We start from the raw sequence: 13,805 nt of genomic DNA, 5'->3' as shown, positions 1-13,805 counted from the left end.
GTCTTAACGATCTTCGCGATTTAATTGATCAGAAAATATGTATCATGTCATGATGATGCCATATTAATGCAAACTTGTTCAACCCAGACCTACGTTCGCGATACGTCATATGTCATAATGGATTTTACTGAATTACGATTTTCCAGTCGAGCTAATTGTTAGGTATCTCGTACGACAAATATCTTTACTTGTCGATTAATTGACAGATTAATGTCTCGATGACTTTCGCACATTTGATTTCATAGAATAAATTAATCGCGAATAAATGACATTCTCAGCACCACTTCCAAGACAGTGACAGATGCTAATGTAAATGTAATCAGTCGTCACATGTTGGCATCAACAATTTTCTATAGGGAGAACATCTATTAGACACAGCGGTTTATCAGATCGCAAAAGGAAAATTCAGGAGCACTCTGCCGCGAAAAGAATGAGATTTTTTTCTTGGACGACCTCGAGTAATAATTCCGAGTAATAAGTCGATGAGTAATAATTCCTTTGCATTAAGAATAATAATTTCGTCGTTTCAACGAATTTACGACACTTATGAATCGGAATAGGAAGCATTGTGAAACAGATAACCGCAATTATATGGGAAAAAAATGCGGTTCCTTAATAATTATCCTTGGAAAATCCAGTTACAAAAACATTAACTTTTATGCATATTATTGTATTTTTAATCTCTTTTTTTCCACACAAGCATGCATTTCTTTTGATACACCAATATAGTTATACATATAAGCTGAAAATTATGTATAACTGATAAAAACAGTAAAATACAGTACTTATATATGTATATTTCAAAGTATATATAATTTATGACAAATTAAGAATAAAAAAGATAATTATTGCAGCAATAATAAAAATTATAATTCTACTTTGCAACAATGCTTAATGTTTATTATATAATGAGATTAAGCATTATTACAGAATTAATTACATAAAGTATAAAAAAGTCTAGCAAGTATATATATATATTAAAATGTATTATTTGATTTTTCAGTCCTCTTTCTCTATACTTTATGTTTATGCTAAAAAAATTTTTTGTCGTTCCCGCGTTAAAAGTCACATAATTTTGTAATGCATTTCGTAATTCAGACCCTTCTAACTTACATGATTGTTACATATACTTAGTTACAATTACGTTCGCAACTTGTATATGATTTCGTTACACGAGTAATATTAAATAAAATAAATCATTAATATTTTTTATGTATTATTTTTGCAAAATTAAGACGATAGAATTTGACAAAAATTATTTTATTATTGCCGCAATTTTATTACATGTGTGACAAACGCATATTCTGTATGAAACGATACAAATATTTTTACCACGATTCTCTCCATCTAATTAAAAAAATATCACAGAAAAATATCTACACAGTAAAAAAATTTGTGCATTTGTGTTGGAAACGGTCCACTCACGTTTGTGTTAACAGTTTGTGTTGAATTTTTTAACATATTTGAGTGTTAATTTAACATAATATGATTATGTTATTTGAAGATTTTTTATGGAATTGATATTCAATATTTCTTATTGATAGTGTCAAAATGACACAATTTATGAGTAAGTGAACAAGTAACGTAAAAATAATGTTTTTTAAAACGTAAATTCTAAGACAAATGAATAAAATACGTGTTAATTTTACATATCATAAATGTTATAATAATTTTTTTTTTTTAAATATGCTTCCACGGTTTATTTATAAACTGTGTCGAAATTACCTTTTTGGTATGAATTCTTTTACATAATGTTTGTGTAACCTCCGAATATATTCATTTTGTGTTAAATTAACCCAAAAATTTGAGTGGACCGTTTGGTATTTGCGATTTATGTTAAATTCAACACATTTTTTTCCAACTGTGTAAATAAAAACACATGCTTTTTTTATGAGTTAAATAATGATGTGTAATTTAGCAGATATTTGCTATAGACATTTCAAGCTATTAATACTGTCCACGTCGTATCGCATTTAACGAGTGAATAAACTCGGTAATTATATAGTAACAGATTATATCAATGTCGATCGGTAGGACATATAGAAAATACGTGAATAGAAATTATATCACAAATCTCGTCTACAATTGCCCACTTCTTTTTTTAAAAATAGCTTATACTGAAATTGTTATTGTATAGAAATTAAATATTTAAATCTTTAATGCCTATAAAATACTAGTTTTATTCCATTAGGAAATTGGCACAAATAAAAAATCGACTTATTGAATGTTACATTAAATCCACACTACACTTATATATTTTGGATAATGAAGCGTTTCGTACGTATACACGTTCGCGATTTATAGTATTGTTGAAATTAATTACCACACATACACCTTTAGATAAACGCGATAAAATTTTAAATCTCTAGATATTCTTTTAAAATAATTATAGTTATTTTAAAAACATGTAATACTACAAAAAGAACAAATAGTATAATAATTATCAATAAAATATGTAATAAAAAATTATCCAAAATATGTATCATAATATCTAATTTAATCCTTCGTGGTCATACTGAAGTCCAAATAACTCCAGAACGCATTTAACCAATAATATTTTAATTTCATAGAATGAAAGTTTTGAACACAGCAATCGGCTCAATGTGTTCTGGAGTCATTTTGATCCCGGGGTAATCATTACGGAACTTTTAAGAAATGTGACCACAAAGGATTAATTTTTCATGTAACAATAATACATATAATATTTTAATGAGTAACGCGATAATATATGAGAATGTAAAATTATACTTGACAGAGAGAGAGAGAGAGAGAGAGAGAGAGAGAGAGAGAAATAATTGCACTGAAAATATGTATAAAGTAAAATAAAAATAAAATGATTTCTTTCATAAAACATAATAATTAAATAATTATATTGCGATTTTATAACAAAAACTTTTGTATGTAAAAAGACATATTATATTTTAAGATTTTTAAAACGTAGATCAATTGCATAATAAAAAAATATATATAATTATTTACAGATGTATTTATTTGCATTTAATAAAAACAAGAAAATTCTATTATCGTAATGTAATATTTGAAATGTTTGCTCTTGTCTTTGAATATATATTTATTAGAACTTGCGATTGAAAATTTTCGTAAGCATATTTAAATATAAATATATATTCTGTACGACATGTGTAATAAGAATAACTAAGAAATTTGTATCTATATTTACGAAAATAACGAGATTTAAATATAACGAAAATAAATATAAAATAAATATAATCTTAATCAAAATTTTATAAACAATATAATATAAATATACGAATCTATAAAAATATTATTTTTGAACGACGATAGTTATATACGACATATTTATAAAACTTTCATAAAACTTACAAAAGAACCTCGAAGAGAACATATTAAAGTGTAGATATATGTAGATCATAAATAATAAATATAACAAATAACATTTTAAAATAGAAGAATTTTGCATATTGGCGTTATTACAATAAACGATATTACAGATATGAATTTCAAATATATAACATTACATAGTAAAAATTAAAATATATATTTACGCGATTATATTGTACTTTGCGTGTTCTGTCTTTTTCGAGAGTCGCTTTCTCTCTCTCTCTCTCTCTCTCTCTTTCTCTACGTAAAAAAAAAAATTTTTTTGCTAATTTGTACAAAAACTAGCATAATTAAACGATTTTCTTAATTTTTTTAAATAAAAGAGCTGTACCGTCATCTCAAAATACAAAATTTTTAAAAATGCTGTAATCTTTAAAAAATACGTTTCTCGCGATTATTATTTCTTTACGTAGAAGCATTGATTATAATAGTTACATTATTTCTTTCTATTTCCTTTGTACATTTATTATCGTGTGCATTCGTTAATCGATTTCTACGAAACGTCATAAAATATTCTACAAGGCGTCGACGATTAAACGATGGCATCTTAATGTTGATTTCTTTAGATTCATTTTTCTGGTTGATCTTGGCCAAACTGGCGGACCTAAACGTAATAATAAATATATATTTCTTATCATAATAAAACAAAAAATTAAAATATTCAATTTAAAACAATAATTTGATTCAATGTGGCTTAGCACATACAATAAAAATTTATCTTCTTTTCAAGTAGGAAAAATGTCTTTAAAAAATGTAAAGCATCTAAATCTTTAAAAATGTAAAAGCATATATGTATATGTGTATATTTCAGTTCAAATATAAATATCTTAAATATCTCAAATATAAATATCTTAAATATCTTAATATTTAATATATATTTAATAATACATATTTAATAAAAATAAATTTAATATTCAATATTAAATAAATTAGTTTGTTTTTTAATTTAATCTTTTCAGTGAAATGTCACGAATTTATAAATCGCAAAATAAGATATGATTTAAGTCATGTAAAAAAAACAAAATTTTTTTTTAAAGGTTTAAAAATTAAATATTTAAATCGATTGCGAAAATATGAATATATAAGCATAGAATTCATATAAATAAGGAGTTATTTGATTCAGATTTCTTATAATATCAGGATAGCATACAAAACAGTTTTGCATATTCTATAACATATCTACATGTATAAGTTTTACTTTACTTTACTTTTAATCTGTGTCAATCGAAAATTTTAATTAGCCTCTTTAGCGTGTATAATTTTAAATTTGTTTAATAATTAAAAAGAGAATCTTACCTGTTCTTACAATTAGTACAAAAATCATCAGACGCATATACTGTCTTCATATTCAATGTCGATAGTTTTACCGGACTGTTGGAAACTTTTATTTGAACTTTATTATTTGTAGAGTTTATTGAATTATTAATATGAATAACTACTGGTGTCAAGTTATCTTTAGCATTGCTAAATCCATGTTTAAAAGATGAAGGTGAATTATTTATGATAATTGTATCGCTTGATTCATTGTATGTAAAGCATCTGTAATTTATTATATCGTTATTATCCTTATTTAAAGATTTTAGGTTAAGAGAAATATGGTATGTAAAACAAACGTTTATTATGTTTAATTTCACAGTACATTATTATTAAATCATTATGTTGTTATACAATATATAAATTATTTCTCAGTATAATTAATAAGAAATTAGATAGATAAATTCCAGCTGATAATTCTCATGACTTTTATAGAAATAATTATTAAAAATAATTAACTAGGAACTAATTAACTACGAATGAGAAATAATAATTAGAATTGAAATTTATAATGATTTATTATAATGATTTAAGCGATGTCTTACTTGGCATTCTTTTGCATAATTAAATTACGATCTTCTATAGTTTTTGATGGTATCTGGTCCAATCTTTTATTTCGTGGCGGTTTTACTGGATTAGATGTACTTAGATTTGGCAACGAGGAAACAACTTGTTTAACTTTTGATATCAATGGCGTAATATCTGGATTAGCTGCAGTATTCTTAGCAGAAATTTGTCTTTTATTATGTATATTAGACGAAGATGTGTTAGTTATTTTAATTTCACAAACTTTATTATGATCGGCCTCTAAATAAGAAATATTACAATTAGATCGTTTATGCATTTACAATTGATCTTCTCATCCATGTTACATACTACTCGACGAATACTTCAAATAAAAAAATGTGAAAGCAGATTTTAATTGAATAAATATATTCTAACTTACTGTCCGTTTCCTTCTTTTCCTTGCGATTATGTAATACAATAATATAATAGACTAAAGCAACAGATGCTATTGTACCACAAGCTATTGTTTTATTGAAACACCAAATCGCCATTTTACGATCACTATAATTCGTAAATGATAACGTGTAACGCGACGATCGCACGAATACTGTTTGAAGGAAACATCGAGTAGCAATAAACTCTATTTCACTAAGCAAACTATGGCCAAATATTTGAAAGCAGAACAATTTAGTATGCTTATATGATTTGTACACAAACAATGGATCCTTATTCTTAACACATTACACATTATTGTAAATGCAATATAATAAATTATAAATTTATAAATATTAAATAATAATTATATGTTATCTTGTAAATTTTAATTATAAACTGGATATAATAGAAATTATATTATATTGTTTTTATTATAACACCAAATTGAGATGCATAAAAGCTTAATATGCTGTTATAGATTTAAAGAAACAGGATAAAAACAAGGTATATGAATATTTAATGTAAGAGTAATATTCAATCATTAATTGAGTAACAAATCGTATAAAAAAATCATATAAAAGAGTGCAAAGAATTATCATGCAATCATTTTACGATCGTATGCAAGAACAGTGCGATTGAAACGTGAAACATATGGAACAGTTTATAAAGGAAGATCACCGATACTGACATAGGTCTCCTAAAGCGACATCCCCTTATTTCTTAAAAACTAACCTTTGCACCTTATTAATACTAATAAAAACGTGATCTGTTTAGCTAATTAAAGAAGTACAAACTCATAATTCATATATTTGTGGCTTATTTCTATATCAAATCAGCTAAAAACAAATTCTATGAATCTGAGAAGAAAATTCTTATGGTTCTTTTGCAAATTGCGTAATTAAAATAATGGTGACTGTATTATTGATAATATTATGTTATTTTAAATGTTTATAGTTTCATAAATTAGTTTTCTTTACAGAATAGGATATATTTTTATTTATAGAATGTTGGCATTATTGTCTATTATGTCAGTTTTGGAGCCCATTTTGTCAGACGCTCATTTTTGCATAACTTACGAAAAACTTAATTATTGCAAAATTGCAAACAGTATTATAAAAACTGTTATATACTATCTGATAGAAGACACTTTTTAGTTTGTATTTATGTTTTTGAAGTTGTATTTTTATCTTTCGTTTAAGAAATATTGTCTAAAAACAAAGTGGTATGTCGGTATCGGTGACTCTACGTTAAGTAATTTGTTGTCAAATTGTTAAGTAATTTGTTGTTATTTTATGAACAAAACAGTATTGATATCCATATAAATAGATGATATGGAACACTGCTATGATTAAGTTTCTTTGTTAAAAAAAGGCTTAATACTAATAAAAATGTTTAAAGAGATGAAAACTGTATTGAATACACTATCGTATACAATAGTCAAGAAAACTGAGCTATAATAAACAATTATTTTGAAGAAAAACGAATTTCCGTGATCGCATAAAAGCACTGGAACATCGCTAGATGCACTGAAATCGAAGGAGACCATATTGAAAAATATAAATTTGATATCTAAAGCTGTATGCTTTTATTGTTAGGTCGCAAAGTTTTCAAATTTACCTATTATTATTGTGTATTTATTTTCTGTTTTTTTTTATTAATGTTCTTGTGCATTGAAGTACATTATTATAGTTTTTTCGTTCTTTTATTTTTTACCTAACAGTAATAGAATATTATAAAGATATAAACATTTCGCGAAGAAGAAGGGAGAAATACAATTTGTATTTTAACAGTGATAATAAAAGCGCTATGTTGATACACGTAATAATTTCACGTTCTCGTATTTTATGATATAAAAGGCATTTTTGTTTCTTGTTTTTTACGAAGAGCAAACTGTTGAGACCGCGGAAATGGTCGAAGGTGGTATTGATAAATTGATATACATTAAATCAGAATCAATATATTCCATTAAAAATATCTTTATTCTAGTCAGCGTGGGAAAAAAGATAGAACGTACATAGATGAATATTTAATAATGTATAATAGCAACCATATTAGAGCAGAAAACAAGTCATGCAAAAAGTATCGTTGTGCAATCACGTTACAATGTACAGACTTCAGCATAAAAAATAAAGCTTGCGTGTAAGATAAAAAAAAAGATGCTTTGTGTTAAGCTCTTGGATACAAAATGGCAAAAATTAATTTTGATATTTAGGATGTTTCCTGTAACTATAAAGATGCATGTTTGGAATATATTTTTCGTGTAAAAATCAGAAACATTCAATTTATAATTCTATATCACACCCATTCGATAATCGTTTAACCATATCGTACATTTTTCCTGCAAAACCTGCAATAAAAAGTGCAATTGCGCAATGTTCGAAGGATATGAAATCTATTTCCGTAATATATTTTGGTATTGATATTTATATTATGACAGGCAAAAATAAAATAGGTGCTAAAAACAAAACTTTTATAAATTAATTAATTTGTACATTTTATGTATTAGTTTAACTCTAAAATCTAATAAAGTCGGTAACATACGTACAGTTATCGATAGGGTTCCGTTAGAATGTAACATATGCGCAATAATATAAGGTTTTTGCGAGGTAATACAACATACATATGAAGGCTTATCAGACTTGTCAATCGAGCAGGATCGTTATCGCCTGCAGGATCGTTATATCAGCGTTTGAGAATACGCCTATCAAATTACTATAGGAATTAATTATTGCGTGGAATTGCAATTATTTTTTTATACTTACCGCAAAGGACCTTGGTGTTTCTTCAAAAGATTAATGATTCTTTAATCGTTGCTGACAAATTTGCCTTACATTTTTAATGTACTAGTGCATTAACTTATAAAACATAAATGAATGGAAAACACCGTATTCGGTCAAAATCGATCTTCGTACCCAGTAATATTTTTTGTGATATTATATAATTTTCCGTTCAAGCAAACTGTGCGTCGATTATTTGTTAGTCTTGGAACATAATTTTAGTGGAACACAATTAATATCAAAGTAGATTAAAGCTGGACTTACATATAAAGTAACACATTTTGTACATGTAATTATTACAATTATATAGAATAATGTATAATAGATTAAATATAAAATCCGTTTGAAACAATTAAAGCAATTTCTTTATAATAACGCATGAACAATGGAATTAATATACTTCATTATACCACCAAACGTTACATTCCCGCAGTAATATAATAAAATTAATTTCCTTTATATGTAATTTAGACTCAACAATTTATTATAAATAGTTTCAAAAATACCAAGGTTGATTAATAAAATGAATATCTAGTTAACAACAGATATTTGATTCGATTTACTTAATTGCCTTTTATGTATTTTTGTTAACATTTCTATTTACATCATAAATTAATCATATACAATTTTATGTTATACATCTTTTCTTTACATCTATGGTATTTATAAATAAAAAAAAAATATTTTGCAATGTTGACGACAAGATATTTTTATCTACATGTACAATTATCGTATTACATAATTAATATATAAATGATGTAAGTCGTTAATTAAATGTAAATGTATACTATATTATCGTTGAATGCTGCCAAAACTATAGTGACGTCAATCAAACGTAACGTAATTGTCACAAAATAGAGAAAAGAGATGCAATCTTTTTAAATGAATTACATCCTTGACTCGCACTTTCCATATCTACATCCGTGCTAGAACAACCTGAAGAGAATGCATATCCTGTACGTTTTATCTATTTGCTTATACAATACATATTTAGCAATACTATGAAGGAGATTAACGAGAGTTATTAAAAGATGTTACAAGTTAAGTATTTTCTGTACGTATGAATAAAAAATTATTATCGTATAATAACAATACATTTATAATTTAATATAAATGTATTAGATTACTCAGTTTCATTCGCGCAACGTTTTCTATCGCAATAACCAATGACATAGAAATTGTACTATAATGCAACTCTGAAATACCACGTATATAATTGAATGGTAATTTGCATATCACGTGAAAAATATCTAGCCATAAAATAAAAGAATTATAATTTACAAAAATTGCTACCACGTGCTGTATATCTCGAGGTATATGCAGGTAATTGTGAACTAATAGCTGTCTGTATTACATTATGCTCGTATAACGAAATCTCTCACGGTCAAATCTGTTAGCAGAATAGTTATGTACGCTCTATAGCTATTACTTAGGTAATCATCATAATCGAGTGATATCTTAATCAGATCGCGCGGAACTTATGATTATAAAGGCCCTTTGCTAGCAGACATAATGTTTATAATACTTATATACCATACATGATGCAAATACTTGCACGATATTAGCTTATGCACTCGCTGTCATTATAAAAAAAATTACATCTCGATTTGTACGTAATATTATTGAAATTACTGTAAATTCTTTGAGTAACTTAGAATCTAATTTTCCTTAGCAAGATTATTATCATGCTTTTATTTTTTTCATTTTACTTAATTCTTAAAGATTATAAATCTCTTCATACAACAATCGAAATTCAACAAAGAATAAGATTTTAATATTTATTGTTTTTTAAATTTAGTTTCTCGAAAGCTTTTTATTTTTTATTACTTAAAATTAAAGAATTCGTTTATCATTTTTCAAAAACATTTCGATGTTTTAAGGAAAAATCCATTAAATCTTTATTGTTCAAAAGATTTACAGATAAAAAATGACCAGTCCAGAATACCTTGTATATAATTTATATATTAACTTCATAATATTATGATAATTTCAACAAACTGATTGTGGTTGCATAACAACATTATTCATGGATTGTAAAGATCATACTATCGAAAATGAACATGATAGCGCGCACGATTAAATATGATAATTGCAATCGGATATTCAATCAAACATTCCGAAGTACTGGATAGGCACGTTGTCTCTACGCGATTTTGTCGCTCTATTAATTTACATGCCTTTCATCGCATATTTAGAGAGACGCGTTCAAGTTTCTATCGTAAATATCAGGATAATTAATGGAATTGCACAGTAAATCGTCGCATCAATAGCTTTGCAAATATTTTTTAAGCCTGTAACCATATTTGAAAATACAAATGTATTAATAAAATTCCATTTTTGCAAAGATACAGAAGTCACGCTACGAGGTTGTATCAATTTTGGTAATCATGGCATAATTTTAAGGACAAGATGCAAATCATCGAATTGTGAAATTTTCTGAAACGTATATTCAAGGCGAGTACACTTTCAAAAATGTAAAATCGTAATAAGATTTAAAATTTGAGTCATCTGCGAGCTGGTACGATTTAATCAAAACACTGAGTAAGCCATCCGTTCTGTAATAGGGCAACGTAATTGATCATATATTATCTCTATAGTATCCGTTTTACGAGAGCGTATTAAATGATTGCGCTTACATGCGTTTAAAAATCATGCACGGGCTGTATAACAACCTTGATCTCCATAACGAATACCATTATTAGCCCCTCATTAGTACACTCACATGCGTGGGACGGAATTTATATGCTTAAATATTTATGATAAACAATTGATAGCTTGATTAATTATTAATTGAAGAATCAAAGATCCTCGTACATAGATCGCGAATGTGAGCATTTAGAATTGTGCATGATGTAAATCGGCATCTTTGCACGTACATCTTAAACCGTAATCTATTAATAAAGAGTTGATGTCAATGGCCATCTCTCGATTCTAGGTTCAATTCTAGGAAAAATTACAATGTAATCAAATGCATCGAATTTTTGGTAAATAATCGAATTGTACAAAATAAACACTCTTAATCACGTATCGCCGAAAATTGGTGGTACACGTTGAAATATAAACTACACATAAATATAAATTACAAAGAAATATAAATTACAAGGAACATAATATAAATATCATCAAACATAAAGTATCTCAAAGAAATTGTGAGAACTCTATTTATTGATGCTTAATCTGATCGTACCGAAATAATTGATCTATTTGATTGTGCCGAAAGTTATCTCACTCTGTTAGCTGAATAGTTCCGTTACTGTCGAATGTTCTTTGTTTGAAATGTTGGTGGTACGTACGAAGAACCTTGTACCTCCAAAAGAAAAATACCGCAAGTTCACCTTATATATATTCATTTTATTTTTTGTATTTCTTATGTCGTGCTATTATTCCGAGAAAAACATCTACTATATAGACGTTTTTCTCGGAAAATACCTTCTATTAGTGTATAACTCGCAATATTATCACTTTAAAACTTTTGCCTCGAATTTGATAGTACTATGCGGTACAAGATTAAGAGTGCAGGGTGTAGGGACAATTAGGATTTATTTGAAAGTAAATGGTTATCACTTCGTAACAAGTAGACCAAACAAAATGAATGAAACGCCATTTTGTCAAATTTTTGGTATCATTTCTCGATTTAAATCTAAGATTTAAGCAGTTTCCTAATCAAAGAATTTGGATTTTCTTCGAAATATTTTTTGATGTTATCAATTATGTCATTCGTTGTAACAGTACTTACTAGATGGGTAAATCATATCTATAATCATTCACAAAATGTAACATATAATAAAATTATCAATAGTCTTATATGAAAATATAGATATCAAAAAATGAGTAAAATCTCAGATCATCAGCATAATGTGTAGGTGAGTGCAATTCCAAGGAGGAAGAAACTTTTTAAATAAATTTTCACTTTTAGATCTACTTTCAGATTTACTACTACAATTTTCGTTTCAATGTAGTTTTAGTCTCCACTCGATAAGAAACATTTTTTCTTCAATGCTTAGCACGTTTACTTTAATACTCATAAACCGAAGTTGTACAACTCTATAAAATTGACTCAAATAAAATTGATAGGTCTCAAATACATACCTATCCTAATTAAATAAATGGCCGTCGAAAGGGAGGAAAAATATAACCACTTTTAATTAAATCTTTATTGTTCCTCTGTATTACCAAATCTCAATTAGATTTTCATCAAAGATTACTTATTTTCTGATTGATAAATCACTTTATGTTTCTACTTAACAAATACGTTATAATCATAACAGTGTGTTAAACACTTAAAATATATAGTTATAAAATATATAGTTATAAAATATACAGTTATAAAATATATAGTTATAATCACAACAGTGTATTAAACACTTAAAATATATAAAATATATTCTTATAAAAATATAAGAATAATATAGATATCTATATTATTCTTGCGCAATAAATATTTAATTCACAGCATTATGTTAATTATATTGATTTCGTCGTAAATCACTCCATGTGCTAACCTGTTTTCTACTTAATAATCACCGGTGATATTCACTCACGTCATTCATTGCATGATAGTTAAATTAAAGAACGACAGCATGCGAAAACAACGCTGAAAATGAAATCATTCCATGTACCAAATATCTCGGATATCGTTTTTGTCATGCGAATAACCGCCGATGACATAAAGATACAATATAGAACAAGGGCAGATAGAATTGCGTCACTATACTTCCTACTTCTGAAATACCGTAAAAGCAGAATTGAATAATCTCGCGTAGCGGAAAAGCAATAGTTTCCCGACGAGGCTAATCTAAGGTCAATTACTTCGCCATACGCCTGCATTTATCTGACTCATAACGGCAAAGTGGAAGTCTATCGACCCAGAAAGTTTCTCTTCCTTAAACTTCATAGGAAAGCTATGTTGTTTATAGTCAATTAGCGTAGTTAATTATCGCTGTGTAAAAGGATTCTTTTTTTCTCACGAGCTGAGATATCAAAATGACATAAACTGAGCAAGATTTTCAAGTGAATACAGACAAATTTTTATCAATAAATTTATAATGTTGAAATAAGTATTTATTACGTACTTTGCAGCGTTTTCCGCTTGTTTGCTTATCGTCCACTAGCATCGGAAGTGTATAAAAATATCGTGTTAAGAAATAACGTGTCTTCAAGTTCATTAATTCGCGATATGCAATTTCAGACTCGATTTTCCATAATGAACGAGAACTGGCCAATAAGTCGTCATTAATCATATCGCAACGCGACGTTAAGCTATAAAAATTATTCTGTAGACCACACCTGCGATGCAAGGCTAGATTTTTATCTGGCTGTTAGTATGTCAGCTCGTGGGATTTATTTCGCCACTCCTACGCGATTATGCATTTTTCATGCACGTACTCGATTTTCCGAAATGATATGTTATCA

General features: G+C 27.2%; 1 protein-coding gene across 1 annotated transcript; it reads right to left on the bottom strand.

Moving 5' to 3' along the window:
* Window positions 1-5,215: 5,215 nt before the first annotated feature.
* LOC108731199 (uncharacterized) lies at window positions 5,216-5,732 on the bottom strand. Its single transcript, XM_018461398.1, has 2 exons — window positions 5,621-5,732; window positions 5,216-5,481 (listed from the first exon to the last, which is right to left on the bottom strand). Exons 1-2 carry the CDS (start codon window positions 5,730-5,732, stop codon window positions 5,216-5,218), a joined length of 378 nt encoding a protein of 125 aa, XP_018316900.1.
* Between the last annotated feature and the right edge of the window lie 8,073 nt (window positions 5,733-13,805).

Source organism: Mycetomoellerius zeteki, unplaced genomic scaffold, assembly GCF_001594055.1.
Source record: "Mycetomoellerius zeteki isolate Tzet28-1 unplaced genomic scaffold, Tzet1.0 scaffold122, whole genome shotgun sequence".
In the NCBI taxonomy this organism is placed as follows: domain Eukaryota; kingdom Metazoa; phylum Arthropoda; class Insecta; order Hymenoptera; family Formicidae; genus Mycetomoellerius; species Mycetomoellerius zeteki.
This window is presented reverse-complemented; position numbering and strand designations above follow the sequence as displayed.